The sequence below is a fragment of the Hetaerina americana genome, unplaced genomic scaffold (genome assembly GCF_022747635.1).
Source record: "Hetaerina americana unplaced genomic scaffold, ioHetAmer1.1.p SCAF_46, whole genome shotgun sequence".
NCBI lineage: Eukaryota > Metazoa > Arthropoda > Insecta > Odonata > Calopterygidae > Hetaerina > Hetaerina americana.
In genome coordinates, this window is record NW_027287052.1 from 3,426,475 (window position 1) to 3,454,309 (window position 27,835).

Consider the following 27,835-nt stretch of genomic DNA (forward strand, 5'->3'; position numbering starts at 1 on the left):
TTTGGGAAACAATCTCTACAGTGCCATAAATAATAATATACACTGGCAAATGGAAGACGGATATAGGATACAGAATACCAAAATACTTAAGGAGTACTCTGTGAGTCAAACACTTTTTTCAGTTAACAAAAGATAATGGTATGAGATATGAATGTTATCACCTGGAAAAACTATGATTGAAGCCAATTTAATGTGGTATTAAAAAAGAAAGATAGTGAAAATGGCTGAAACCATTAACAAAGTAGGGAAATCAGCTATGCAGGGCATTTTATGGTGGAGCAGTATGTGTGAAAACCATGAGAAACAAGAATGGTACAGACCACTCACATATTTAATCTTTACCATCAGAACATGTGCTTTAATGCTACCATAATTAGGTGTGGACAGCAACATGTGTCTTTCATTAAGTTCCACTAACCCCAAGTTCTACAATGAGTGAAAGAAGAAAGAAATCTGTAACAAACACAGTAGATATCTTTGGAGTCACAAAATCATATTAATAACAATAAAAGCAGGAATATTTAATAGGTAGACATACTGAGGAAGACTTAGGATGAAACATGTATGTCCTAGAAAAAGATAATGGCAGATTAAAAGAAACTGGTAGGAATAAATTTAAGAGTGAAGAATTAAGAAAGGAGCATGAAAAGGGAGCGATTAACTTACTGCAGCTTGGAGTAAGTACAAACCTCACTCAACAAAGCATTCCTTTGCAGTGCTTTAATTCAGGAACTCCATCATTAGTTAGGATTGACATCTCACCTCCCTTTTCACCCCCCTCAGGGCTACTACAGCTGAAGAAAAAACACATGTGTGTTGGAAGAGAAAATTGTACCATTGACCATTTAAGCTCCTGCTAGGCACAGGGACAACCATCTGCCCACATTACAATTCAACATGCAATTTTTCTGGAAAAAACTGTGGAGTCTTGCCAATTTTTGACTGTTCTTGAACAAAAGTAAGGAGAACGGTGAGGTATAAACCCTAACAGTCTCTACATGAATATGCCTCAGGTAGAATGTTTATACGATTAAGTTTAGAAATGAATGAATTCACAAAACACAATCTCCAAAATATTTTTTTTGTTATTTTTTATGGTTTGCTCAGATTTTTTTCATTTTTGAGTATCATCAAACTTATTCTGGATTGATAACTGGATATGATTATGGAAATGACCTTTAACGATATAATTTCTTCACAAAATGAATTTGGTGGAGACATACAGGGTCGCACCCAAAAGTGGTAGGACTGATTTTCTCTGGCGCGAACGGAGCAGTGGAGGGGGGTCTGCTTGGCAGGGTAAGGTAGTGGAGGCTCTTAGCAACAGACCGACACCAACCTCAGTCGCCTGCGGGCTGTCGTTGACTGAGGACATTGTTTTTAGTGAAGCAAGTTTTTTGTCCGCGTCGAGAAACAAAATGAATCTGAATTTAGAGCAACGTTATTCCGTGAAGTTTTGTGCGAAACTCGGGAAGACGGCCACTGAGACCCTCGATATGATCAAGCAGGCTTTTGGGGACACTGCCTTAAGCCGTTCCACAGTATTTGAGTGGCCCAAGTTGTTTAAAGAGGGTAGGGAGCTCGTTGAAAACGACCATCGCTCCGGACGGCCGTCGACGGCAAGAACCGACACAAATGTGGACAGAGTGGGGTCACTGCTGTGCTGTGAGGAACTTTTACGTGCAGGTGCTCACCCGCCTCCGAGAACGCGTGAAAAGAGTCCAACCGGCCTTCGCAAACTACTGGATGCTTCATCATGACAACGCGCCGTGCCATGGCGCGCTCGTCGTCAGACAGCTCCTGGCCAAATACGGCATTGCCACGTTGCCGCACCCGTCCTATTCTCCCGATCTGGCACCACCGGACTTCTTCTTCTTCCCCCTGATGAAAAGACAGCTCAAGGGACGACGTTTTGACTCCATAAAAGCCGTTCTAGAGGCTTCGACGAGGGTCATCAACGGCATCCCCAAAGAAAATTTCCAGCGGGCGTACGGGGAATGGGAGCAACATTATACTAAGTGTATAGCAGCTCAAGGAGCATACTTTGAAGATTATTAAGTTGATGTAAGTATATCGTCAATAAAATTCTTCTAAAAAAATTAGTCCTACCACTTTGGGTACGACCCTGTATATCCAATGTGGATCATTAGGTAAATATCTGAATGTGCAATAGTTAGGAAGAAGTAACTATATCAGGATTCTTAGGGAGAGAAGTTATTTGAACCTAAGACTAAGTGAATCCCGGATGAGGGGTTATGCTAGCTTGAAAGGCATTTCTCTGAGCTTATGAATCACAAATACAGAAGCTTTTAAATTTGGAGAATTAAATTAGGTTGCAAAGCATCCCCTTTCAAATTGCTAAGTTCTTCACCGTTATATTGGTTTGTATCATAAAATCATTACCAGCCCTCTCTCTATCATGGTCATGATTTCACAACCTATTTAAATTCCTTGAATAGCAACATGCCATAACCTTGCTGGATGTTTCAGTAGTGTCTGCTACAATTCTGCATTACATTCCTCCATTCCAGGGGTTCTGCGTGGCTTGTCTCTTTTGTTTTGCCAATGTGGATGTGCATCAGGCACTGAGATCCATGATTAAAAAGATAATCTCAGCCATTGGGCACAATAGTGAATCAAGTGGTGCAGCAGGTGGAGCTTTAGGCTACAGCGGAGGAGTTGGCAATGGGACAACAGCAGCCTTTGCGATCGGAGATAGAGGGGGAAGCTTCCGAGCGACAGAGGCAGCAGCAAACAGTATAAATAATCAGACAAATCAAACCTGTCCAGACACCTGTGTGTAAAAAGATGTTGCTTGCCTATGGAAACTGAAAGGTAAATAAAAAAGCTCTGTGATTTTTAGGAGATTGATGAAATACCAACGTTTTCTTGCCAGTGGGTCAATTTAACTCTTGAATTCTCTTATATCTGACTTATCTAATTTGTGATTTTGAAGAATAATTAGATTTGTAATTCATCGAGTAAGGAGGGACTCAATGAATGTTAGTCCTCAAGGGACAGATATGAAGGTCTTCTGTTCCATTCATCATACATTATTATCTTTATGGCCACCATTATTATTCACCATATATTTACATTGGCCATATAAAAATATAACAATTCAATTTTTTAATAAAAGATTTATAGGTTAAAGTTGGAAATGCCTTCGTTTTTCATGTTTTTTGGGGTCCTGTTGGTTCTTGGGTGCAAATTTTTGGTTCCAGAAATCAATGCATATGAGCACACTGCGGTGTGGTTTTAATAAAGTCCAGCAAAACTGCACTCCCAAGTAATTGCAAATCTCAATTATAATAAAAGAATTACCACATACCACTTAAATTTATCGCTCTCTCCTTGCCCTTCATTATTTTATTACAAAAATATGCAACAGTAAACCCATTATTTAAAGCATGTTAAATGCCATTTTTAAATTGTTTAACTCTTTCTTTTCACAGAATTTTAAGAATGATTTTGCACAGGAAAATGCATCCAGGAATGATATTGATGGGAATATAAAACCACATTGAACAAGCACAAGTGGCCCGAGTAACAGAAAAAATGAACTCAACTATTTTGAGTGAATAAAAGGGAAACACAGCAATTGTCGATCAGAGTATCTGCATCAAGCTAAATCAGTGAATGAAATGAGGGTTAATAAATATTAGGTACCAGAATAAACAATTCTCATCCATGCAATGCGCAAAGAAAGTGCATCTGTGTCAGCTGGATAGTAAATAGGCAATGAAAACCCTCTTGGTGTTTTATTTTTTAAATCAGATGAATTTATATTTTGCCATTTAGAGATTTAAGTGGACTCTACGTCATTTCATCAAATGTATGAACTCTTCATTGATACCAATAAAATTACCCTCTTTTACAATGAATTTCATGTAAGATATGAGCTATTCATGCTGAGTGAGTGACTTTCATAGAGGATATTTGTAAATAAGTCATAAGTGTTATCAAAATGTGTCCATAATTTAAACTTGATAAGAATTTTACAAAAATTCAGCTTTTTAATGCCTTACTTCTATTTCAATAAATGGTTATTCATGTATTTATAATTTTCCTCTTTTAGATACATGTCATTACTGATGATTTATAATCAATTTACCTTTATATTTTAATAATACTAAAAATAAAACTGTTAGACCTTAAAGGATTTCATTTCAACTCACTGGTTTGAAAGGTGTACCCACAACAAAACCTCACTTGAAGATGCAGATAATCAAAGTGATAATTAAATCTCAGATAGGCAAATCTGAGATTACTATGCTAACCATTCATGAAACTTACAAGAACACAATTGGTAACAAAATTATTGTTATTCGAAGTACTGGTAGGTATTCAAATCTGTTTCTTAGAATCGTATTGTCAAAATGCGATCTGCGAATAAAACTAGAGATTGCTGAGAATATAATTTTATAAGAACTTTTTGAAATGAAAATAAGGTAACATAAGTGGAATAAAATTTCAAACAATTTTACCTATTCCAATCACTCGCATATTAGTAGAACTATAGAAATAATTCGCTTAAGTAGGTACTTATTTAGGCCTATATCATTTTCAGATATAGCAAAACCTGAAGTTGACCGTAAATACCATATATGCATGGAAAAAACTTAATCCTTTTTCACTTCGGCGTAATCCGTAATTCAAATTGATTGTAACTCCATTACAATCAATTTGAATTTTCACGCAGAGTTAAATACGGGAAGAACAAATGACTGCAGTATAAAAAGTAATAGAGTGCGCTAGAAATTCGATTGCTCAATCAGAACAAAACTATTTAAGGTACTGAAAAACGTCATAACAGGGGAAAATTGTTCCGATTGTTTATATTACTTAAAATCTGCGTTTTATATGTTTGCAGAAGGAACAGCTGCTTACAAAAAAACATCACAATTTGATGCAACGTTTGGTTATGGTAGACAATTTTATTGATGCAGGTTTTCTTATCTAGGAAACCAATGCCTGCATACTAATTTTAGTCCAATTTTCTATGAAAACTACTGACCAAGACTGATAAGAGTGGTTTTCAATATATGGTTTTCAAGAATACTTTTAGCGACCTAAAGCACACTTCAAACCCCTACCTTGGGTGCTCTATATGTCCTTTCCGTCCCCTTTCATTGTTCTTAGCGTCTTAATCTCTACGTTATTATTCTGTACCAAATTTCCTACCAATTGCTGAATCGACGGGACGAACCCTGCCTGTTGAAGATCTTTAACATCCTCCATGTCAATATTTTCAAATGCTATAGCTGTTTGTCGCATGTTGCACACCTTAGCGATGACGCTAATGTCTAATCAAAGCGGGCTCGTTTCGTATTCTGATTTAGTTAATAAAGGGAAGGTACAATTAAATTTGTACTGCAGTTGAAAAAAATGAATTTGTGAAGATACTTTGAGCTTCGAAATAATTGCATTCTGTATATTTTTTCCCATGATATTTTTATTTATTTACCCGCGGTAGTCCAGGGGTAGAGCGTTGGACTATTGACCGGAGGGTACATGTACGATACCCGGTTAAGCCCCTCAGGGTACCTGCAGCTAAACCCAAGCTATGTGATTTGTTCAGGTACCAGATCTTCCTCGGAGACCATAACGAGCCCAGGGAAAGGAACTGGCTGCACTGATGTGTGAATTTCACATGCCATCGGGCTTGGCACTGGGTGAACTTACACTTAAAAACTTCGGATTGATTACCGTGTCAATGGTTTTTTTTATTTCCATAGACAAGGAAATCCTGTAGGAGATAGAAATATGTAATTCAATCAAACCAATGGAAGGAGACCATTTAAATAACTTAAGAAATCTCGCGCCATTCATCAAGTTTATAAAAAATAAGTTGTATAGAAAATTTAAGGGTATTGAATTTGGGTATAAAAGATAGTATCATGTAAATTAGTACATCAATGATTAAACAATCAAGGCAATATAATGTATGGCTCCAAATATTTCACTTTAACTGGTAATTCTTTTTGTTTATCTAAGCAATTAAAAAAAGGAATTTGTCATCTCAAAAACCGCTTGCTAAAACTAAGTGTACTGATCAATCTAAATAATAAACACAAGTACTTATGTTAATAATTGAAATGGAGTATTTAATTTTTATTGAAAAAGAGAACACTGACATAACTGAACCATTTTGACTAAAAACAGTTAAAATGGTAACAATAAAAAGTATTAAACTAAAATGTAAGAAAGATATTCCATTCCTCTTACAAATAGAAGATGTTTAATGTAAGTAGACTTTATATGGAAAAGCATAGCAAAATAATGCATTGCAAGTCTGCATATACCATTTAAATACCATGCCAAATGTGTGGTACTTTGCAGGAAATTAGTTATTCAATATGTGGATCATCCTGCATCACTTTGCGTCTCTCTGAGGTCAGACCTAGTGCAGTTTTAAGTTTTTACCATGACTTGTGGGCTCAAAGGTCTGTGGCTAGCATTAACTTGTCATTATTTCAAAAGGGACATCGTCCTCACTACTGATTCCTGATACATACATCAAATTCCAACATTTTTTACAAAATCAACCCTATTCTCCATTTATTCCCAGAATTTTGAAGACATTTAGCTCTTCTGAGAATTTTTTTTGATTGAGTGGCCACTATGTAAAATATAAATAAATAATATTCTAACATGACATCCCACTAAATATAATTTCTTAAATACATGTAATGCTATAGGATACCAGATCCTACCAGGAAACTATAACTGGTACATGGAAAAGAACTGGCCCCCCTACCCTGATGTGTGAATTTCACATGCTATCAGGCTTAGTACTAGGTGAACTCTACTAACACCTATTAAACTAAGCTTCGGGATGGTTACTGTGTTTATGGTTCATGGAAATATTAGGGATAGGACCACTTAAAAGGTCAAGATAAATAAAGTCACAATTTTAAAAAAGGTGAGATATAGATGATACTCTAATTTATATGATTATATGAGCATTATTCTTCACATTTTCCCGACAGAAATCAATGTCAAAGTGCATTAGAATTTCTGATGGGTATCATGTTTGAACCCAAATAAGTCCTGTTCAATCTTAGAACCTCTGCAAAACTGAAATTTTACCTAATATTTTGCAACAATGTGATTCATAAATCATTCTTAGGATAGAACCTTAAATTTAAAAATTAAAAATCACAATTTTTAATATTTTTAACCAATTCAAAGAATTGTTGATGAAATTCTACTCAATTTGAAATAGTAAATGGTGAAATCACATTATGAGACCCATTGACAAGGCTATCTCAATAGAAGACATAATGATGTGTGGGCAGGAATTGACATAAAATAGTATACATTGCAATCTGATAACACCTAATTTTTTTAATTAACACTAATCAATAAGGGAGTTAATTAATTATACATATATTTTCAATATGGCTAGCTTGATTCACATGAAAACCAAAAATGAGAAAGGAAAAGGAGCACATATTTCATTTCTTTAATAAAACATTTGAAGGAATCAACTGGCTCAGGAGATAAGATACTGAAATTTCGCTATCAAACTTGTGGGCATAGAATTGATCACATTAGCCCATTACATGTTCCACTTTACTACCCCTGATACCATTACTGGGGATAGCAATATGAGTTATTTCTCAGTAACATATAATTTTGTATTTAATTTTGGTAAACATACAATTGTTACATTCGTCCACATTAATTTACTTAGTTCTGGCATTTCGAGGGTTTTCAGCAGAAACATGAAGCTACCAGCCGCTACATGAATTCAAAAATGTTCAGTTTGCATGAGCACATCATGAATGAATGCAAATATTATATTGGTAAAATTTGCATTGTGAAATGAAAATGGTACCCAATCACTTCATTTCCATGCCCAATATGAACTCATTGCCACATTATTTCAGCAAAAATTTAAAATAAAAGCAAATACATTCACTTTGGACATCAACACTCTAAAGATTGAATGCCAACATGCTCATATTAATGAATTTCTTTACCTATATATTAATGAGACAACTTTTCTTCCTTAAAAGGAATTTGATATTCTTAATCAGCTCTCACCTTTGACATCACATGTTTATTTGAGAATTAAATTATAAATACAAATCACTCTGATGCAAGTAAGCCATTCCGACAAGAGTGTCAGTAGGTCATTTTATCATTTGAAATCAAAATAGCAAAGGCTGGGAACAGACCTGAATGAACCATCCAAAGGACCATAGTCGTTTTGTGTGTAGTTCTTTCAAACACTGTGGAGTCAGCAAGGTCAAAGTTTGGCTTTTGATTTTGTGTTGCTTTCTCATTCACAATTGAATATTTGAATTTCATCTTTATAGGTTTATTTAAATTGGTTTGCATTTGGTTACAACTAGAGAAACTCCCATTTTTTTTAAATTAAAAATTTAATTCAATATGAAATTACAATCTGTTTCTTACTGCATTATCATATTTTCCTCTACAGGTCATGTGCTGCTCAAATCGTTTTACTCCAGCCATTATAATTTTCCACAAGTCATTTCAGTTACCACTGTTCACGAGTTCCTTTAATGCTCATTTTATTTACATCTTCTGTGCATCAGTTGTCTCACCTTTCTCTTCCCATCCAGTTGCCCACTAAGGATCATCTGATTAGAAGTGAGTATAGTGATGGCTATGTTGTTTTAGTACTATAGTTTGGGATCTATCAGAATGTTTCCAGCTTCTGCAGAGGGATTTTGCAGTTCCCTTAAGTATTTAGCAATTCCTAAAGGAATTGGCTCCCATAACCTTATGTGTGAAGCTCACACTCCATTGGGCTCAGAACTAGGCGAGCTCTGCCTTTATATAGTATCTCAAACTATCCTTAAGAATGATTACTGTGTTTTTAGATTATATAACAGTGCAATGTGCAATTCAGATCAAAATCTGACTCTAGTCTAGCATGGTTTTGCTGTTTTCTGTATGGGTTGCTAAAACTTAATATCTGTTTTGGTGTAGATATGCCCTTGAGTGAATGATTTCATTTAGAATAATCCTGAAAATTTTATTTACAGAGAAGTTTCTCTTTCAATTAGCTCTAGCTCTACTTTCCTTTTTGAAGTTGGTTTCCTAGTCTTCCGTGAAGTTTTCTACTACTATTAAATATTTTATTATTCCAATTTTTATTTATAGATATCACGTGGGGTTGAAATTTTAATGGCCAGATTATGGAGACGCTCTTCCGATCTTCAGCTAACTAAATTAAAATTTTCCCAATTACATGGGCGTACAAAGAGAGTTAGCCTAACTGCAAGTATGATGAGGCCCCAAATTTTTATAATATTTATGATCTTATCTAATCAAACAATTGACACTTTTTTGCCAGCAGCTTCTCCACAATTTGAAGACTTACTGGTTGATGGATTCTACTACGTCCTTAAGGGTACGCATGCAAGCTTATTGGACGACACTTAGGGTCCCATGAACGTGTCCTTAGAGGGTGAATTTCACTATAGAAAGTAGGAAATAGTCTGCTGGTGTCAAGTCTGGACTGTAAAGGGGTTGGGAAATGGTCGCGATGTTGTGGAGAAGGTATTTTCAAGCAGGCACTCAAATCTGCTCTTGGTTGTGCGTCAAGACCTTTCGGAGGAGTTTAGGGCAAATCTTCCACATTGCCAAATTTTCAGTGATAAAGGCGTGCACTGCCATCTTATCAACACAAATACGATCTGTAGTCATGCATATACTTAACCGACGGTCTGAATCCAGCGTTTCACGCAAGCTTCCGGAGGAAATTGTTACTGATACCTTTTTTATACAAACCTTGTATATGTACCCCTCAACACTATCTCCTGCTCATATGATATCATTAGCCTGGTGAACATGAGCGGACAAAACATGTACATACAAAACATAAGAGGTTCTGGAACTGTGGATTTGGAGGAAAATGCTTGAAAGATGCTGGGAAGAAAGAAAAAGTAAGGAAAAGTGTTGGAAGAGGTTAGAGCAAATAGATCGTGTGATGAACAATAGGATGAAGAAAGGAAAAACTGATTGGACAAGTACTAAGGCAATATCAATACTTAAATCATGTATATTAAAAAAAAATTAGTATGAAAGACACCCAGAGGATGTCCCCGAGCTGTGCTCTTCAAGGAATTGGAGCATGAGATGGACTGGACACCATAGCCTGCAGAACCAGTAATGAATGGAGAGATAGATGTGGCTATTATTACAAGGCATTGCCTCTACCAGTTGATGAAGATGGTTCTTTGTACTTATGAATGGGAATCTTCTTTTTTCCTGGTTTGCATAAAATTTCTTATTCCACACATGCATCGATATGGTTTCCTTCATTTTCAGTCATTTTCATCAGGGGTAATTGCTTGCTAAGCAGCCTGATGAACTCACTGAGTTTTTACTCCTGAAACTTCCACACTTTTGACAGGTATTTATTCCATTGGTGAATAAAGGCCAATCTAAACAAAAGTGTTAGCTAACTGCCTCTTTTAGGAGATTGTTTGATTATTTCTGTATCTTTTGAGAATACCTACCTTATATCTTACAAGCAAATTGTCTTTTATTCCCAAATATATTAATAAAAACCTTGATTATCATCTTTAAGAATATTAAAATTGAGATGAGTCTATTCAGTTCTTCAATACCTGGCTCCACCAGTTAGACAAGAATAAATACCTGACTTGAGGTGAAAAGCCACTCCTCCAGAGTTTTCTTTTATAAAAGGTTGTTTTTACAAAGTTTTACACCTTAAAGCCTCAAAGGCATAAGATGTAAAATGTGAGCTGCGGAGCAATAAAGATCTCTAATAACTTTCTTATATCAAATTCTTATTCCACAATGTATTTAATTTGCACTGAACTTTTGATCAACTGGGATACTCAAAAAAAGCTAATCTTGTAAAAATATATAATAATTTGAAGTTGGAAGACATGGCCCTGGAAAACATTTCTGAAAATCCAGTCATGCATACATAGTTTCACTTTCATTAGAACAGAGTTCACTGTGTGCAATGAAAATTTATAAAAACTTTTCACATCGAATTTGTTGCAATCATAGCAACATATACATCATTCGACTGCATGTAAGCAAGTAGAATAGGGAAGGAGGCCATTAAAAAATAATATTATACAGTCAATTGTTCAGACATTTTGATCTACCTTGTGTGATGGAGTCATATGAATGTGATCAAAATGTTGGTGCTTCACAATTGAAACCATATCATAGATTTTGGGTGCGTAATTAGGTAACAACATTGGCAGCTACTGTAAAACGATGCTGAGGTGACTCTAGTACTAACATTGTTTCATCTAATCCATAAACTTACTTAATTATACATTCATCACAAAATATGTAGCTACAAGTGTTACCTTACATACTCAATTTATAAGGATTGAGAACTAATTTGCCATTTGAAAATTGATTCCAAATTCAAATTCGATATGCTGGTATCTCTATGCCAAATAGTATTGAGAAAATTGTTTTGCTCTAGCATGGGCAACCCAAAGTCATTCAATTTCCTAATTTATAGCTTGCATGTTGTTTAAAGGGCTTATTCCCAACAATAAATATCTAATAAACGTTCCAGTCTAGTAATGTTTACGAGGTAAGGTGTATGTAGTGTTTGTGAAGAGTGCTTTGCTTTGTATTTCAATGAAAAATTATATAATGCATCTAACAAAAATTATCATAATGCGATAAATAATTTTGATGAGAGTGGATTAACTGGTATAATTATTTCCATTTTAGGCCAGATAATTGAGAATCTACTGCACCTATCTCATTGTGCCATTAAATTGAATCTATTTTATGTAGATATCTATGTCGTACTTGGTTAGTCTTAACCTATGATGGTTCAAGTTTCATTAAATATATTTATAAAAATTAGAAATAATAGTACTGCTCCTGTTGATGTCATAGTTATTTTAGTGGCTTCTCACAATATGAGGAAATGCTACATAAAATCCATCAGGCACATTCTTAAAGATGATGGTTTTAAGTAAGTAATGCTGTGCAATACTATCTCCACTACTCTTCAACTACATCTCTGAATTCTAACATGAAATTTGATTGAATTCACAATCAGTAAAACTTGTTCATTTTAGTTTACAGATTCAGAAAAAACAGACATGGAAGGTCACACAGAAATTTTTTCGCAATTGTAATATCTTGAAACAATTTTTCATGAACCTTATAATATCAGATATTACTTTTCATCTATGGTAGTCTCTGGACCAACTACTGTAATCAGCCCACAGGTTGGTTGGATAGATAATACTAAAGCCAACGGCATGTGAATTACCCCCATAAAGGTTGGGGGAGGGGAAGAGGCTTGATGGGTGAATTTCCTTTCCTAATGCTCTTTTGGTTTCCCAGGAAGATCTGGTACTTGAAAAATCACCCAGCTTGGGTGAGGCCGGCTGTAGTAGATTAGATGGGAGAATGTATTGCAGAAATATGAAACTTATGTTCAGTGAGAACCTGAAAAGAAATCTCTCTTGGGGCCAAGTTGCCCATGTTTATAATTGCAACTAGGCATGGGTGGAGCATAAGCAGTAAGTTCCATAGCACTTGTGCAGAGAATATGATAACTGCCAAGCTATGCCCAATGGGGTAGAGAGATGCCACAAGATGATGTACCACAGGATCAATTGCAGATGTCATTAATTTGCTCTGTATGATAAAGACAGCAAGATACATAATAGTTGCCACATCAGTATTATTGAGAGAATAAAATACAATGTGCTTAAAAATGTTTACTTATCCTAGAATATATTCCAGTTAACACAGAATGGAGGGTTATCTTATTCTCACAGATGTTTTACATACAATCAAATATTTATGTAACACACCTACAAGATCAGTCTTTCCAAAGATGTATTTGGAAAAGTTCGACAAACTTGCTCACATTTTCTTGAATTGCAAGATATTGACGATTTTCTATTCTCCAAGAGAAAATCATTTTTAATTATCTGATGATAACTATAAAAATTTCATTTATTGAGAAATCAAGCAAAAATATATCAAATTATGCACTTTGTTGCTTCAGGGACGTAATCATCAATTTTATAATCTTTACATCAAAATATTTTTCATCCACCAAGCTTAATGGTTGGAAATATTTTTCTCAAGCTCATATGATTAGGTATTTACCCTGTACCTCTTTGAAATCATTTACATATCTATGTCATCATCCATTACTTACCAACAATTATTTTAAATAGAATTATATGTCCCTATAGCTATTTTCAACATTGATATATTATATGTAGTTTTTGGAAGCCAAATTCATTGTCACTACTTTAAATTATGTCAGAATATCAAGCTTTTTTTTTTAGATTTTGTCAACATTGATTCTGATGCATGAACACATGTGCCTTAAATGTTTCTACAGAGGTAGGCTATTGCTGTACTATTTACAATTGAGATACATTGAACAGTCACGGGAAGAAGGGACAACACAATAATTGACAATGAGGTTCTCAAGGAAATATTTCCTGCGCTGCCCAAAATATTTAACTGTGAAACTGACTAGAAATACCATAAAAGTATCAGGGTGAAAGTAAAGGTGGTAATGATTTTCAGAATTAGAATTAACTTGTCTTAAAACACCTTCCCCCAATAGAAATTGTAAAACAAAACTGCGCAAAGTTCAGATGAATGAATTGACTGGTTTCAGTATTTTCTTTTAATTGCAAGGAGAAAAATAAATATAGATGTTTTTTTGGGTTGTGGTGCCAGAAATTTTCTAGAAAGAACAACCATGAGCACTTTTAAATTCACATCTACACATTAGACATCGATTAAAATCTAGAATTCAGTCTCTTCTTGTGCATGTAATGCTTTCCATTCCCATTGAGTGTTACTGCACTGAAGAGTAGAAGGTCACAAGACTGAAGTAATGGAGGTGAGCCAACTCTCCCAGGTCATCCTGCATTCTCCTGGATGAAAGAACTACTACACAGGGGCTAGACGCAGGCCTTCAATGTGAACAGTGAAAGAAAACTCATTGAAATGACAAAAGGAACTCTCAAGCATATATGACCAATTATCACTAAAGAAGTCTGTTCTTGACTGACTCTTACTGTCTTACCTTATGGCTGTAAGCTACATCAAAATTTTCACAAAAAAATGAAACGGCAAATTCTGACAAATAAAATTAGCAAAATAAATTGCTTATATCATAAAAAATGATTGAAAAGAAATTATGATTATTTTAATCCAACCAATTTTGTAGACAGCATTGCTCTTAAAGTTATTGCAAATGGAACTCAAAAATTAAATCTAACAAACCAAATGAAATCCTAGTATTTTATATTAATTGAGTAAAAAGTCACACTGCTTTAAATTATAATCTTTTCACTGTAATTAATCATGATACATGCATGAATGCTAATAGGGGGCTAATGCAGAAATAAAACAAATAAGCATTTTTTAATGTCATCCATGAATAATTTATTAGTAATTATGGTAACACACTGCAATTGCACTTGGCAAATTTGACAGTTATCTTCTGGTGAAAAAAATTGAAAATAATTATAAAATTAAAGCTTATAGCTTACATGCTAGAATGACTTCATTGATTTAATGAGGAACAGTTAACAATATTTACTTGAGCAAAGTCCTTTGAGTTTATTTGATCATGATTTGGCGAGAATTTAATAGAATTATTTTGCTTTTCAGTAATTTAGGAAACTTTCTTCAGTTAATATTTTTTTTCTAAATGTTCGTACTATCAAACAGTTTTAGCTACTGATTATATAACAAATAAAAAAGTGATTGATTCTAATAGATATTTTTTCACACAACACATTTTTTCATATTTAAGCAGGAATCAGTATCCAGTGAAAAAATGCCAATAAGACATTCAGAGATATTGAAAGGGCTTTTTCTGTTTCCTTTGCTTTGCTAAGCCAATGTTTCCCCCATTACCGAAACAGATGTTACCCCTGAACATGAATGCCAGTATCTCCTCCTTGCCATTCGGTACTGCATCCACTTCTTCTTGAAGACAAAGATCACCTGGAAGAAATTAAATACATTTTTTCAATGTCTAGCCTAAATGGTCCATAAGTTATGTAATTATCTCATGAATCATACAATTATATTTTTTGTCACTTTTTATTACTAGAAGTGGCAGAGTGGTATTTTGACTATTTTTGCAAATCAAGTTCTGTTTTTTCCTGTACCCACTCAATTATATCTTTAAAATTTCATGTGTTTCAACAAATCTTAGCATTGCATTCACACGAAAAGCTTTTCTTTTCACTTCAATAGTTTATAAAATATATTAATGATGTACCTAAAAATGGAAAAAAAGGCCATCATAACAGACTCCATAAAATTTGGCATATCATTTTTTTCATCTTTGTATATTTCCAATAACTTTTTTCATCATTGTTTATTTCCAATAACTAAATATTAATTAGTTATTTTAGTTATAAACATCATGAATGGGTAAGATTCACTTAGTTTTTAATGCATCTTTTGTATTTTGGTTTTCATAAAAAAATACCTCGGTTCAATGCATTAAATTTCTCAGACAAAACTGAAGAGGCGTATTAAATATGTGTAACACATTTTAGCCAGTAGTTTGTAAAATGCTACCATAGTTAAACTAAAAATAAGAATTTAGTTAATATTAATCAAAATAAAAGTTTTTATTGAAGCACTGGTGCTACACCAAATATGCTCCTACCTAGTTTATGTTACACACAAATATGGGACCCTCCTTCTTCCCAGTTTCCTTTCCATCCATTTTTCAAAAAGTTTGGAACTCATAGTAATAATTAAATTTTGAAAATGATGCCATGCATTAAAACCTTGGTTGGTCAATAAAAACGCATCATGGTGGTTACTGTGTCTACTTTTTGTTCATCATTCCATTCCAAGGATATCTGTCAAATATGTTCCAGTGCTATTTTATGTCAAGGGATACTAGGTGCCATATTTCAAACCAAACTCTTCACCAATTTCTGCACAATCAGTCATTCTGCCGCCTCTATCCTTGATAGCTCAAGTGGTTAAGAGCATCCGCCCGGCAAGTGGAAAGATCCGGTGTTCGAGTCCCGGTTGAGGAAATATTTTTACTCTTGTGATCCGTTCGATTCCGCCTTCCCCACCTCTATTGTGTTCGTCCTTTATACGTGTTCCTATCCCTTTTCCATATATATGTTTCTGTATATATGAGTATTTATTCGCCGTTTGGCGGGATTTCGTGTTTGAATGTGTATTTGGCCAATGTGGCTCATCTCTTTCTTCTGGCTATGCGTGCCACGAAACGCACTGTTCTTTTCCTGTATGATGTTGTATGAATTCTAACCACTGTCCTTTCCTCTTGTGTATTGTCTATTTCTCCTTTGGTGGGTGAAACAGCCCCCTGACGCCATCTCTTGGCTAAAGAATCGGGGCGCTTGGCGACATATAAGACCCACGGATCTCAGGGTAAATTACATATCCTCGATAGCTCAAGTGGTTAAGAGCATCCGCCCGGCAAGTGGAAAGATCCGAGGTTCGAGTCCCGGTTAAGGAATTATTTTTACTCTTGTGATCCGTTCGATTCCGCCTTCCCCACCTCTATTGTGTTCGTCCTTTATACGTGTTCCTATCCCTTTTCCTTATATGTTTCTGTATATATGAGTATATATATATATATATATATATATACATATATATATATATATATATGTAAATATATATATATGTATATATATATATATATATATATATATATATATATATATATGTAAATATATATATGTGTATATATATATATATATATATATATATATATGTAAATATATATATGTGTGTATATATATATATATATATATATATATATATATATATATATATATATATATATATATATTAATATTAGGACAGCACAATAGAACGCAAATAAAATAGTACACTTAAAAGAGCACTTATATTGTAGATCTACAATGTGAGTGTCCTTTTTTATATTAATTATTCAACAACCTTTTGAAGCAACAAGTGGGTATGTGGTGGATGTGAATGGCTATTTTGAAAAAGAAACATGGTGGCTTATGAGGAAGCTCTCTCTTCTGCATTCTGTTTTAAGCTGAAGGTTCAACTTGTGGACATTTGCTACATATTTCTAATTTTTTTAGCTTTCGGGTGCATTATCTAAGAGTTATTGACTTACATACTTTTATTGAGGACAAGAGATATCCACATTTAACGTCATGGCAGGGATGGAGAACGCTCATCAGAATTTGTTTTTCCAAATTTTTCTGGCATAATATACTCCGTTAATTCATGAAAATCAATTATATTTTTGAATACTAAATCTTTAGGATTTCTTTATTTTTCAATTGGCACTTTGCCCAGCTAACTTACACAAACTCGTTTGATATAAGTTATTCCACAAATACATTTTTGGAATAACTTATATCATACGAGAATATATAACAATTAAAAACCTATTTGCATCATGACTGAGTGCAGAGTTTACATTCAATTATCTAATTAATTGTGTCATTATAATGTTTGTAAAACTTTGCAAACATTGATCGATAATTTTGCTCATCCAAGCAAACACAGAAAATTGAGTTTGATTTATCCGATGGAGGCAGCCAATTTGATGGTTATGCAATCTGCTCAAGCATCTGGAACAGAATAGTTTGATTTCCACTTTTATGGCCACCAATCAATCCCCTTCAAATAGTACACACCACATGCTCTGATGGCATAATTCATGTGCTCCTGAAATATCATGGAAAGGAGCACTATGTACCTCTCTCAACAATGTCTTGGTGTAGTTTATAAGTTTTGAAGTTTGGTGGATTATAAGTTTGTTTGTTGAGACTGGTCAATTTCCAAAACTGGACAAATTCTTTTCATTTTCTTAAAACTTAACGATTTGTTTGTAACTGCCCTTTGGATTTAAATACACGCTGCTGCTGGTTTATAATTTATTTTCTTTGACTTCCGGGGGACTGATCCAATTATTGTAGCTTTGCTTGGTTCAAGGATGGCACCATAGGTGAGCTTAAGGAGAAACAAACCCCAATATGCTCGATGCAAGAAACAAGGCAATTTGGAAGTCATACCTTGGGAAGAGAGTGTGGAAAGTATCCCGTTATGCCAACTGAACCTTCTCATTGCCGACTGTATCACATTTCTTGGTATTCAACAACATAGGTATATTCTATTGTAGAAATTTAACATTGTTCTGAACATAAGGTTGCGGTACTTTGTATAAATTAATTGCAAAAGTAGAATACAAAAATTAATAATATCTAGAATTAACTAATCTATCAATGAGTGAATAACTGATTGTAGTACTTTTCCACTTGATGATTTTTATTTTTATTTTACGCCTGGGTTTCAATGTTTTGCATCATCATCAGGTAACAAAATGAGGTTGTGAGTCATCTAATATACATTTAAGATTCTGGAAGAAGGGGAGAGGATATAATAGGAAATGAGAGGAGGGGGGAGAGAGAGGGGGGAAGACAAGGGAGATGTTTTCAACCCGGACGTAATATATAAAAAATTTTATCTAGTGGAAAAGTGCTACGATAAGTTATTCATTATGTTTGACCTCCACCACATCACGCCTGAAGGCACACAATTTATTATCAACGAGTGGCTCATTTATTGACTTACTTACCTCACCATTGCAGAAGCAGAATAAAAGTGCAACACAGAGACCCTGGGGAATGGAAAAGTGGAATTAGTGAACAATAAAAAATAAAAACTCTGTTAATTGATTCAAAAATTTTTCATTTACTAATCCAGAAATAAGTTTTTGGGAATAATTTGCATCAACTTGGTAAAAGATTTCATACTTCTCACTAAAGACTTTGTCTGGATTGCATTAATTCTCTCCATGGCATTCTTGTTAACTATTTAGGCAACCATTCGCTAATTTCCCTTGAGCCCTGGTAAATCTTTCCAGTTTTATACACTTCCCCCTCCCTTATATTCTTGATTTAAATTTTTTGAGGTAATGATCTTTGGCTGAATGAAATTTATTTTATGACCCCTGACAGAGTGCTCAGTAAATGCTGACTGCTCAAAATATTCCTGGTTAATTGTGATTCACTGTAGCGTTTCCAGGTCCTGCTTGCATGTCCAATCCCACTCATGAACACCCTGTCATGCGTTAACAATAAATGCTGTAATATATATCCTCTTTCTCCTGGTCTTTGCATGACATTTTTGGTTTGAATAATGGCCTACCTAGATGTAGGCACCACTATAGTACAGACAGATTATACCCAATCATCTCCAAATCTCCCGAATATACTCATCATCCCCAAACGCTCCCTGCATCTTGGAAAGTTTTTAATATTTATAAGAGACCTGAATAGCCAAGTAGCATACGTATTCACATGCAAGGCTAAATGACCCTGTTATAAAAGGATTTATAATTAAAAATATTCATCCCTTTAGACTTATTTGGGAATATTTTCCACACATTTTAGCCTATATTATGAGTCCCTTTTATATTGAAAGTCTATCAATCAAAAGTGATCCAAATGACTCTCAATATATATATATATATATATATATATATATATATATATATATCCTGTAAAAGGAACTGATGTACACGAGAGTATCTCATTTACTAGAAATTAAACATTGATAATCATGAAGGAATTGACTAATATTTGGCAGGTATGAACATAGACAGATGGATAGGTAAACATCTTTATTTAGGCGAAATTGAGACCATAATGTCCCTTCTTCCATCTAACCCTTCCCTGACAGTGGAATTGATTTGTATGCCAATATATTAGTTCCTGCAATATGTATTAATGCAATCATATTTGGAATATTAATCTGAAATACTCCTACATAATGTTTGTCTAGCATCACAATACAAAAAATCATAAAGGAGTAAAAAAATGCAATAATGTCAATAAAGTTCATTGGATCATCATTTATGATTGTCACTCATTTGCATTCAAATGAGTAAAAAGCTGCAAAAAATAATGCCTGAAAAAGGACTTCTTTCTTTTATCTTTTTTGCATGAATGCTCAAAGCAAGAAAGAATTGTACAAACAGCCTAAAATTATGAAATGGTTTCAAGTGGCAGTTGGTAATTTAACGCCAAATGTTTTTAATTCAAATATCATTATAAAGCAAAACCTTGCTGGAATTTTTGTGGCTACTTTTATTCACATGTTAGATTAAAAATTGGTGAAATTCTGAATGCAAACACTGCTAAGTCCCAGATGAATGTCCAAATAGGTCCTATAAAGTATGAAATGATAGCATGGAGTTTATGGCAATGCTGAAGATTATTGCTAGATACTAGCCAGAAGGTTGCTTTGATAACAAGATATCAACCTCATCTGTAATTATTATTTATTACTTGATTTACCAAAGTACCCATTTGTTGCAGTACTGTATTGTCATTATCATTTAAAGCATTTGGTAGTTGGCCATAACCATAGTTTGGTCATAAATAATAACGTAGTATCCAATTCCAGTGCATATGAAAACGATAATTTAGCACCTTATTTGAAAATACTCGTAAGTATTGGCATCTACTCTGCAATAGCTTATGGGCAAGTAGCATTAAGTGCAAACTATTGACATGTGATCGTTTTTTTTCTGCATATTATTTCAATATGTATCCCAGCATCTAAACCTCTGCAAATTTAAAAACAGATAGAGAATGAAATATAAAAGAGGATGCCTTCTTTACCTGATATGATGCCACAATGGCTGAGAGAATTTGGTAGAGGGCCTCCAATGGGGCCCCACTGTCTGGTCGGAAAGGAGTCAAGATATACTGGAGGCCAAGGAGCGGTATGAGAATTAGTGTTGCTCTCACAGCCTTCCTGGAGCGACGGGCGGCAGCTGCAGCGGAAGACTGTTTCCTTCCAAGAGAACTACCCCCACTCCACTGAGGTGCAGGACCTGTTGCAGAGAGTGTGCCAAAAAGAGGATACAGAATTTTAATTCCTTATAATCCATGCGTCAACTATTCCTCAGCAAGGTGGGTGCTGAGGATCCTAGTCCCAATAGGGCAGCCATTTAAATTGATGACTTAAAAAATACTTAGCAACTGCCTGTCATGATCTATGATATATGTTAATGAGGAATGTAATTTTCTACTCGCCATAGCTCCTGAAGGCATCTTCCGGTCAGCGTTGATCTGCGGATACCAAAATCACCCAACCTTCGCCCCTCTCTCCAAAGCTTCAAAATTGCCTAAATTTTCAAAGATTTTCACGTTACTTGCACGGCCATAACTTTAAGTAATGTTGAATCCTTTTAAGATGAGATATACATCTCCTCAAAGTCGTCAGAATAAGAGACAAATGTATTGGAATCAACCAGTTACACTTCATAGGTTATCTGGCATGAAATGTCAGTGTATGGTATGCGACACCAAATTCACTTTGATTTTCTATTGAGTAAACGAGAACTGTTCTAGTTTAGTCTCCAAGGGTTTTGGATCCGGTTACGATTTCAGCTGCGGAAATAGTGATGGCTAAGCTCTCCATCGTCTTTAGGACGTGAATGAAGCAGATGGAGTTAGCCATCAACACGTCGTCAGCTGAACCCTGAACCAGTGGAAAACTTGCTAAGACTTCATTAGAGATGTGCGCCGGGAAAACATCTAACCTCGCACCTGAACTACCGATGGAAGTAAACACAGAGCGTTAAAACTTGGTGTTATTTGCTTTTTGTACTTATTTTAGTACCCTGCAAGCCACGGATAGGGTGTGTGGCAGGGGGTGAAACCAGACAAATTTTGATCCGAATATGACCCTACCGCGGTTGGACAGTATTATTCTGATCCGTTATCGTTCATCTAAAAATGACATGTTAAATCTACCTGTTCTACACTTAATTTCTCTTAATTTATTGACATGATCTCGGCTACCGTAGTACGATGGTGGTAATAATACTTTCAACATTACTACTTAAGAGACGTCCTTCCAATTTATGCAAGAGATTAAATCTGTAATTTGGCCTTCGCTCCATTGAGTGATTCCCAGTCTAGCTGCTCTAATATTTTGTATACGCTACTAAGTTTATCATGACAACGTTTTACAAATCTAATCCCAAACCCAAAACCTACCTTTAAGCTTTGCGAACTTAAAGAAGGTGTCTACAGAGTACAATAAATAGAGTTAATTAGACTATTACTGAATGTTGGGTTAAGTTAGAGGAACTGGCGGCATCATTTTGTAGAATCATCAGCTGACAAAAATACCATGCATCCATGGTATGAATAGAAAGCATCGGGATCAATTTTTTCCTGACGTGATGGTACGTTGCAGCGTAGACTCGGTGGTGGGGGGGGGTGACCTTCAACACGCGCCAATCGTCTACGAGCGTTCTTTCAGGCTAGATCGTGTTTTCAGTGGACCCCTGTCGAGTGACTCGGTGCAAACGCAAAATGCGGCGAACGATTGAACAGCGGTATGACACCAATTTTTATGTTGGACTAAGGTAATCGGATACGGAGACATCGGGCATGATTAGTCAAGTGTTTAAGGGTGAAACCATGTCACAAACTAGTTTTAAATTGACACTAGCTCTTCAAAGATGATAGCGTGCAACGTGTGCATCAAGTGCTCAATTCAGACTGTCGGTTAAATGTGCGCATGATCGTATTGGCACCATTTTTACTGAAAATTTGGTGATGGGAAAGATCTGCGCCAAACTCGTCCCGAAGGTCTTGACCAAGAGCAGAGTCAAGTGTCTGTTTGCAAAGACACCTTGTGCAACGCGTAGAAGAAAACCACAACTTTCGGACGGTCCCGACTTGGCAACAGCAGACTATTTACTGTTCTCATAAGTGAAATTCTTCCTCAAAGGACACCGCCAAGGGACCCTAATTTTTGTCAAAGAAGATTGCACCCGTACCCTTAAAGAACCTTCCGAAATCCGCCTACCAGGTGCCTTCGAGTAGTGGAAATAGCCGCCGGCAAAAATGAGTCGACGCTCAAGGGAAGTAATTTGAAGAATTTTGAGGCATTTTAACAAAATATAAAATAAATCTTCAGATACCTTTCCCGATATTTTATGTGTCAACTTAGTAAATATATTTTAATAACAATTGGCAAACAGTCCGATTGGTTAGGCGGAGACACGTAATTTGAACACCATCTAGAGCGGTATGAGAAAATATCAAGAAATGAAAGCTCAAAGACATTTAACATTAGTTCACTAGGCATTACTGATAGCATCAAACCTTTGAAAAGATTAATGAAAACCTTTCATGGAATTTGGGAATGAGCCGATATTACGACCATATATCTTACCTGGCTATTCCATTCTTCAACCCATCCCTAAGAACAAAAATTATTTACACCATTTTTTTAGCTTGAGAGCTCAAGGTTCCAATTTTAGCCCTTTGTTTACACTTGGTATTTCATGATCTCAAAAATATCAATTGAGGCGGGTTTTCCTGCGTAGGTACTGAAAGTAAACTTAAGTTCGTATATTTTTCTCCTCATTCTCAATTAATTCCATACTAATTATTTTATCATCTGATCAACTTTTGCCTTTTTCTTAAAATATCCCATCACAAAATTTGCCGCCGTCCTTTGAACCTTTTCAACGTCCTTTATGTGACTTCCAGAAAGCGGATCCCAAACTACTTGACCCATACTCGAAAGTCATTCTCACAAATTCATGGTAAACCATGGCTACTTGGAATCCATGGAGCTTTCCCAGGTGTTATTAAAGGTAAATACAATATCTTAGATGTCCTGCTAGTAAAGGCTTTCATCGACTGTTCCTTGTCCAAATATTTTCTCAGAATTACTCTCAAGTACTTGTAAACTTTTCATTTTATTCAATGTTGTCCCTCAAGATTAGCCTGAGTTTTAAGGACATCAATACAAAATCAATAATTTCGGCTAATTTTTAATTTATCTTCGAGCCCATTGTTCTTCTTCCACTTCAACTGAAACAGTCTACACAGGCATAAGTAGCGTTTCACGGATGAATTTAAAATAAATGATTTTCAAGTGATTGGCGGTTATTTTTAAAAGGATACTTAGCATAATTAATAGTGATCGACTAACGCCAAAGTTAGGTTTATCATAAACGCGGAAACTAAGCAATCTCTATGCCCCAAATAACACGAAGCTAAATTCAAAGAACTGCGGGAGATACCGCAACAGTAACTTTGAACGCAGTCATCCACTACTGCGCACCGAAATGCAGCAATTTAATTTAAATCAAAATCCAGGAGTTGAGACACCTTTGTATTTAAATCTAGGCTTTTAATTCCGTGGGTTGTGGCGAAACACGCACTGCCGCGATTACTTGCGACATTGTATGCACGGTAGTTTGTCATAACATCTTGGTCGTTAAGGCACCGAGAAATCAACGACTCATTTGGTTAAAGCTCTGGCTCGGAAAATCGAGGTATCCTGGGTCGAATCCAGGTTAAGTAGAATTATTTTTACAGTTTTGCACGGAGCTAAATACCCTAAAATCAACAAGCCGTAATAAACTCATTATTATTTAACTAGATTCAATAAATGGATGGACCGGTCCTTGGGTTTAAAAATTTTTTATGATACTATATGTTTGTGAAATTCAACCGGAGTGCATGAAGTTTGTTGTCCTCTGGTGAAAACAATGTTAAAAGGTTGAAGACAAAGTTGAAGTACTGGACAGGACAATCATTTAATGTGCAGTACTACATGGACGAAATACGTTCGTATGGAGCGTGGCACTCGTACGGCAGAGAATAGAAAAGCCTTCGAAATATGGTGATGGTGGAGATTGCTGAAGTTTAAATGAACAGACAAAGTAAGGAACGAGGAAGGATCTAGACAAGCAGGAGCGGATAGGGCCTTACGGAGAACTCTACGGCAAAGAAGGATTAGATGGATTGGGCACACAATCAAGTACAAAGGATTGACTAGAAATGTAATAGGGGGGAAAACATAAGGCCAGGAAGGACAAGAGACAACAGGAAATAGGAAAAAGAAAGACTACCGCAGAAAAGGAAAAAGCTATTAAGGGTGAGGGAATCCACACCGAATAAAGATTAATGAAAAGCCGCAGTAAACAAATTAAAGGTTATATTAATGCTATGGAAAAGGAAAAATATGTTGATATTCCTTCACTCTGCTCTAATATTTTCAGAAAATGCTTATTTGCTATTGCCAAAGCAATAATGCCGCCGCTTAGAGATAATACAATCTGGAAAAAAACTTAGGGGTTTGAGTAGCATCGGATACCGGTTGTTTTTAAGTATTTCGTGCTTTGCTAATGAATTTGTGATGACTAACCCTGCAATTTATACTTGATCTGATTTATTCAACACCAATTTGAACGAATAATACAAATCCTGATAAAATTTTACATCTTGCAAAACGTGGTGTGAAAATTTTCCGGCCTCAAAAATTTCAGAAAAAATGTCTTGTATCTTTGTTAGGTCGGAAACTTTTCAGACCGCCCTCATGTGTGTGTGTGTGTATATATATATATATATATATATATATATATATATATATATCATAAAAAATGAAACACATTGAAATTAACCCATCCAAACCATTTTTTGATTTGATAAGTAAAGTTAACAAAACTTAACGCATTCAGGGAAGGTAGCGTTTTTATTTTTATTACAATAATCCTTGATTTTCTTGCCTAGTTTCAGGAATAAGAGAATGACATAAATCAGATCAATCAGGTCTTGTCCAATCATCCGAGATTCGAAACCATAATTCTCCATTTATTTGATCCACTCGCTAGAATATCGTGTAAAATTAAAATACAAAGCACTCGAGAGAACGTTTTAACTACCAGGGTGGATATGACACAACCAAGCATTTCCCTTCCATCTCTTTATATCTCAGTTCAAATAAACTAATTTTTTTTTATTATTTATTCAAACTACGAGCCATAATTAGGAGCAAAAACTCAGAGGATGTCCCTCAGGTGAACATTTTACCATGAAGTGATATTTTTAGCGTCCGGATTGTCTCTAGCTATTGAGAAACATTACACACGCATTATTTATGAGGTCACGATGAGATGAGCCCCATAAAAATGATATATTATAAGTAGGCACTTCAATTAAAACCAGTGTTTACTTTATATAAATTACTTTGTCATATTCTCTGAATGAGGCGGACGGCTTATGCGTGTCTCTCGGTTAATTAAAATGCCGCTACGTCAAACGCGCAGTCCTTAATTATATTATTGTATTATAACCTAACAAGAATGTGATACAGTCTTCCTTCATCCATTCTCTATTCTAATTAACTGCCGATGGTCCATAATTTAAGCATCGAAAGTCACAAAGGCGCACGCATTTACGCCGACATAATGCAAATTCAGTTGAACCTTTGTACTCCAAAGAATGTGATATCATTCCCGATCCTTGAGTGTATGCTTTTTGCTATACTTATTTGGCTTGCGTGCTGTATATAAGCCACGGATAACTGTTAACTGGCGCCTGACTTTGCCATGTGCCTACACGCTTTACGTGTGCCGCATAACATGGACCCTCAGCATAAAAATAAGTTATGAGTACTCAGATCAAGACAATAATATAAATATCGAAATTAGTTGTTAATACGCGTGGCCCTTTCAATGATTCCTGCGAAAATCCGAGAGAACGTGATCGTAGGACAGGGATAGGCTGGCTTTTGGTTTGGCTTCCTCATTTCTAACTAGTCTTCTGGTAAAATTTGAGTTATATATGTATCGTGGTTTCATTTTCATAGCTGATAAAAAGCAACAAACTTATCTTAACATAGACAAATGTAAAAACAATAAGTTTAATGCTGTGATTGAGCACCTTTATACAAAAGGCTGAACACCTAAAGAGATAAAAGTCGGGTTTGAATAATTCCAAGGCACATCTGTTCTTGCGTTTGCGATTGTTTACAATTAGGTAAATGAAATTAAGCGTGGCCGTACACTCACAAATGATTAGCATCGTTCGGGAAGTCCAGTGGAAGTGAATTTATTCAAAATAATTGACAAAATTCTAGATAAGGTTTTGCGTGATCGACGAATCAAAGTTCGCGAAATAGTTGAAGCATGTCGCTAGGCAGTGCAGTGTTTTTAATTTTGCATGAAGAATTGGGCTGGAAAAAATATCGGCAAGATGGGTGCCACCTTTATTCTTAGTAGAGAAGAAACGTGTGGTCGATTCGGAGACTGGTTTGGAGCTTTTGCGTTGCAATCCTGATGAGTTTCTATCTGCGTCGATACATAAATGTGGACAAAACATGAATACAATACGTTCTACATTTCAGAGACAAGAAATGGTGAAAACAGTGGGTTTCTAAAGTCAAACCGGCTCCGCAGAAGGCAAAGACGGTAGTATGGGCCAACAAGATGATGTCCACAGGTTTTTGGGATGCAAGCGGAATCATCTACATCGGTTACTTGCAGAAAGGACAAATGATAAATGGAGAGCATTACGTTGGTAGGAAAAGAAATCAAGAAAAGGACCCTAATGATAATCAAACAGGTTGAGCGAATAAATTAAGAAAAATTGATTTAGCAAAGAAAAAATTCTCTTCCGACAATAACATGCGCGGGCGTACATCTGCACAGTTTTGATGGTGAAAATAATGGATTTAAGTTCTAACTATTACAAAATCTACCGCATTCACCAGACTTGGCCCTCGGTAACTTTTTTATTTTTCATTAACGACTCGGCGGAAAACGATTCACGTCGGCTGAGGGGTCATCGTTAACACATATGCTTATGTTGAGGATCTTCCAAAATTCTACTTTGAGGACAAATTCAAAAATTTGAAGACGCGCTGGGGAAAGGGTATTGAGCTAAAAGCAGATTAGGTGGAAAAAAAACCTACCCAAAATAGTTTGTTTTCTATTTTTTCCTAAGGACTTATTGAAGAACTCACATAAAATAAAATCATACGA

General features: G+C 35.4%; 2 protein-coding genes across 2 annotated transcripts in view; one reads left to right on the forward strand and one right to left on the reverse strand.

Moving 5' to 3' along the window:
- The window catches only part of LOC139693302 (calcitonin gene-related peptide type 1 receptor-like), a 250,636-nt gene extending 246,597 nt beyond the window's left edge, over positions 1–4,039 (forward strand). Inside the window, exons 13-14 of the mRNA XM_071591414.1 lie at positions 2,532–2,835; positions 3,456–4,039. Of these exons, the coding sequence (XP_071447515.1) occupies positions 2,532–2,804 (273 nt within the window). The 3' untranslated portion in view covers positions 2,805–2,835; positions 3,456–4,039. The remainder of the gene's footprint in view (positions 1–2,531; positions 2,836–3,455) is intronic.
- Positions 4,040–14,602: 10,563 nt separating this feature from the next.
- Positions 14,603–27,835, reverse strand: part of LOC139693294 (calcitonin gene-related peptide type 1 receptor-like) — a gene marked incomplete at its 5' end in the record, with an annotated part of 88,679 nt that continues 75,446 nt past the window's right edge. Inside the window, 3 exons of the mRNA XM_071591407.1 lie at positions 14,603–14,988; positions 18,605–18,646; positions 20,655–20,869. Coding sequence (XP_071447508.1) covers positions 14,875–14,988; positions 18,605–18,646; positions 20,655–20,869 — 371 coding nt within the window. The remainder of the gene's footprint in view (positions 14,989–18,604; positions 18,647–20,654; positions 20,870–27,835) is intronic.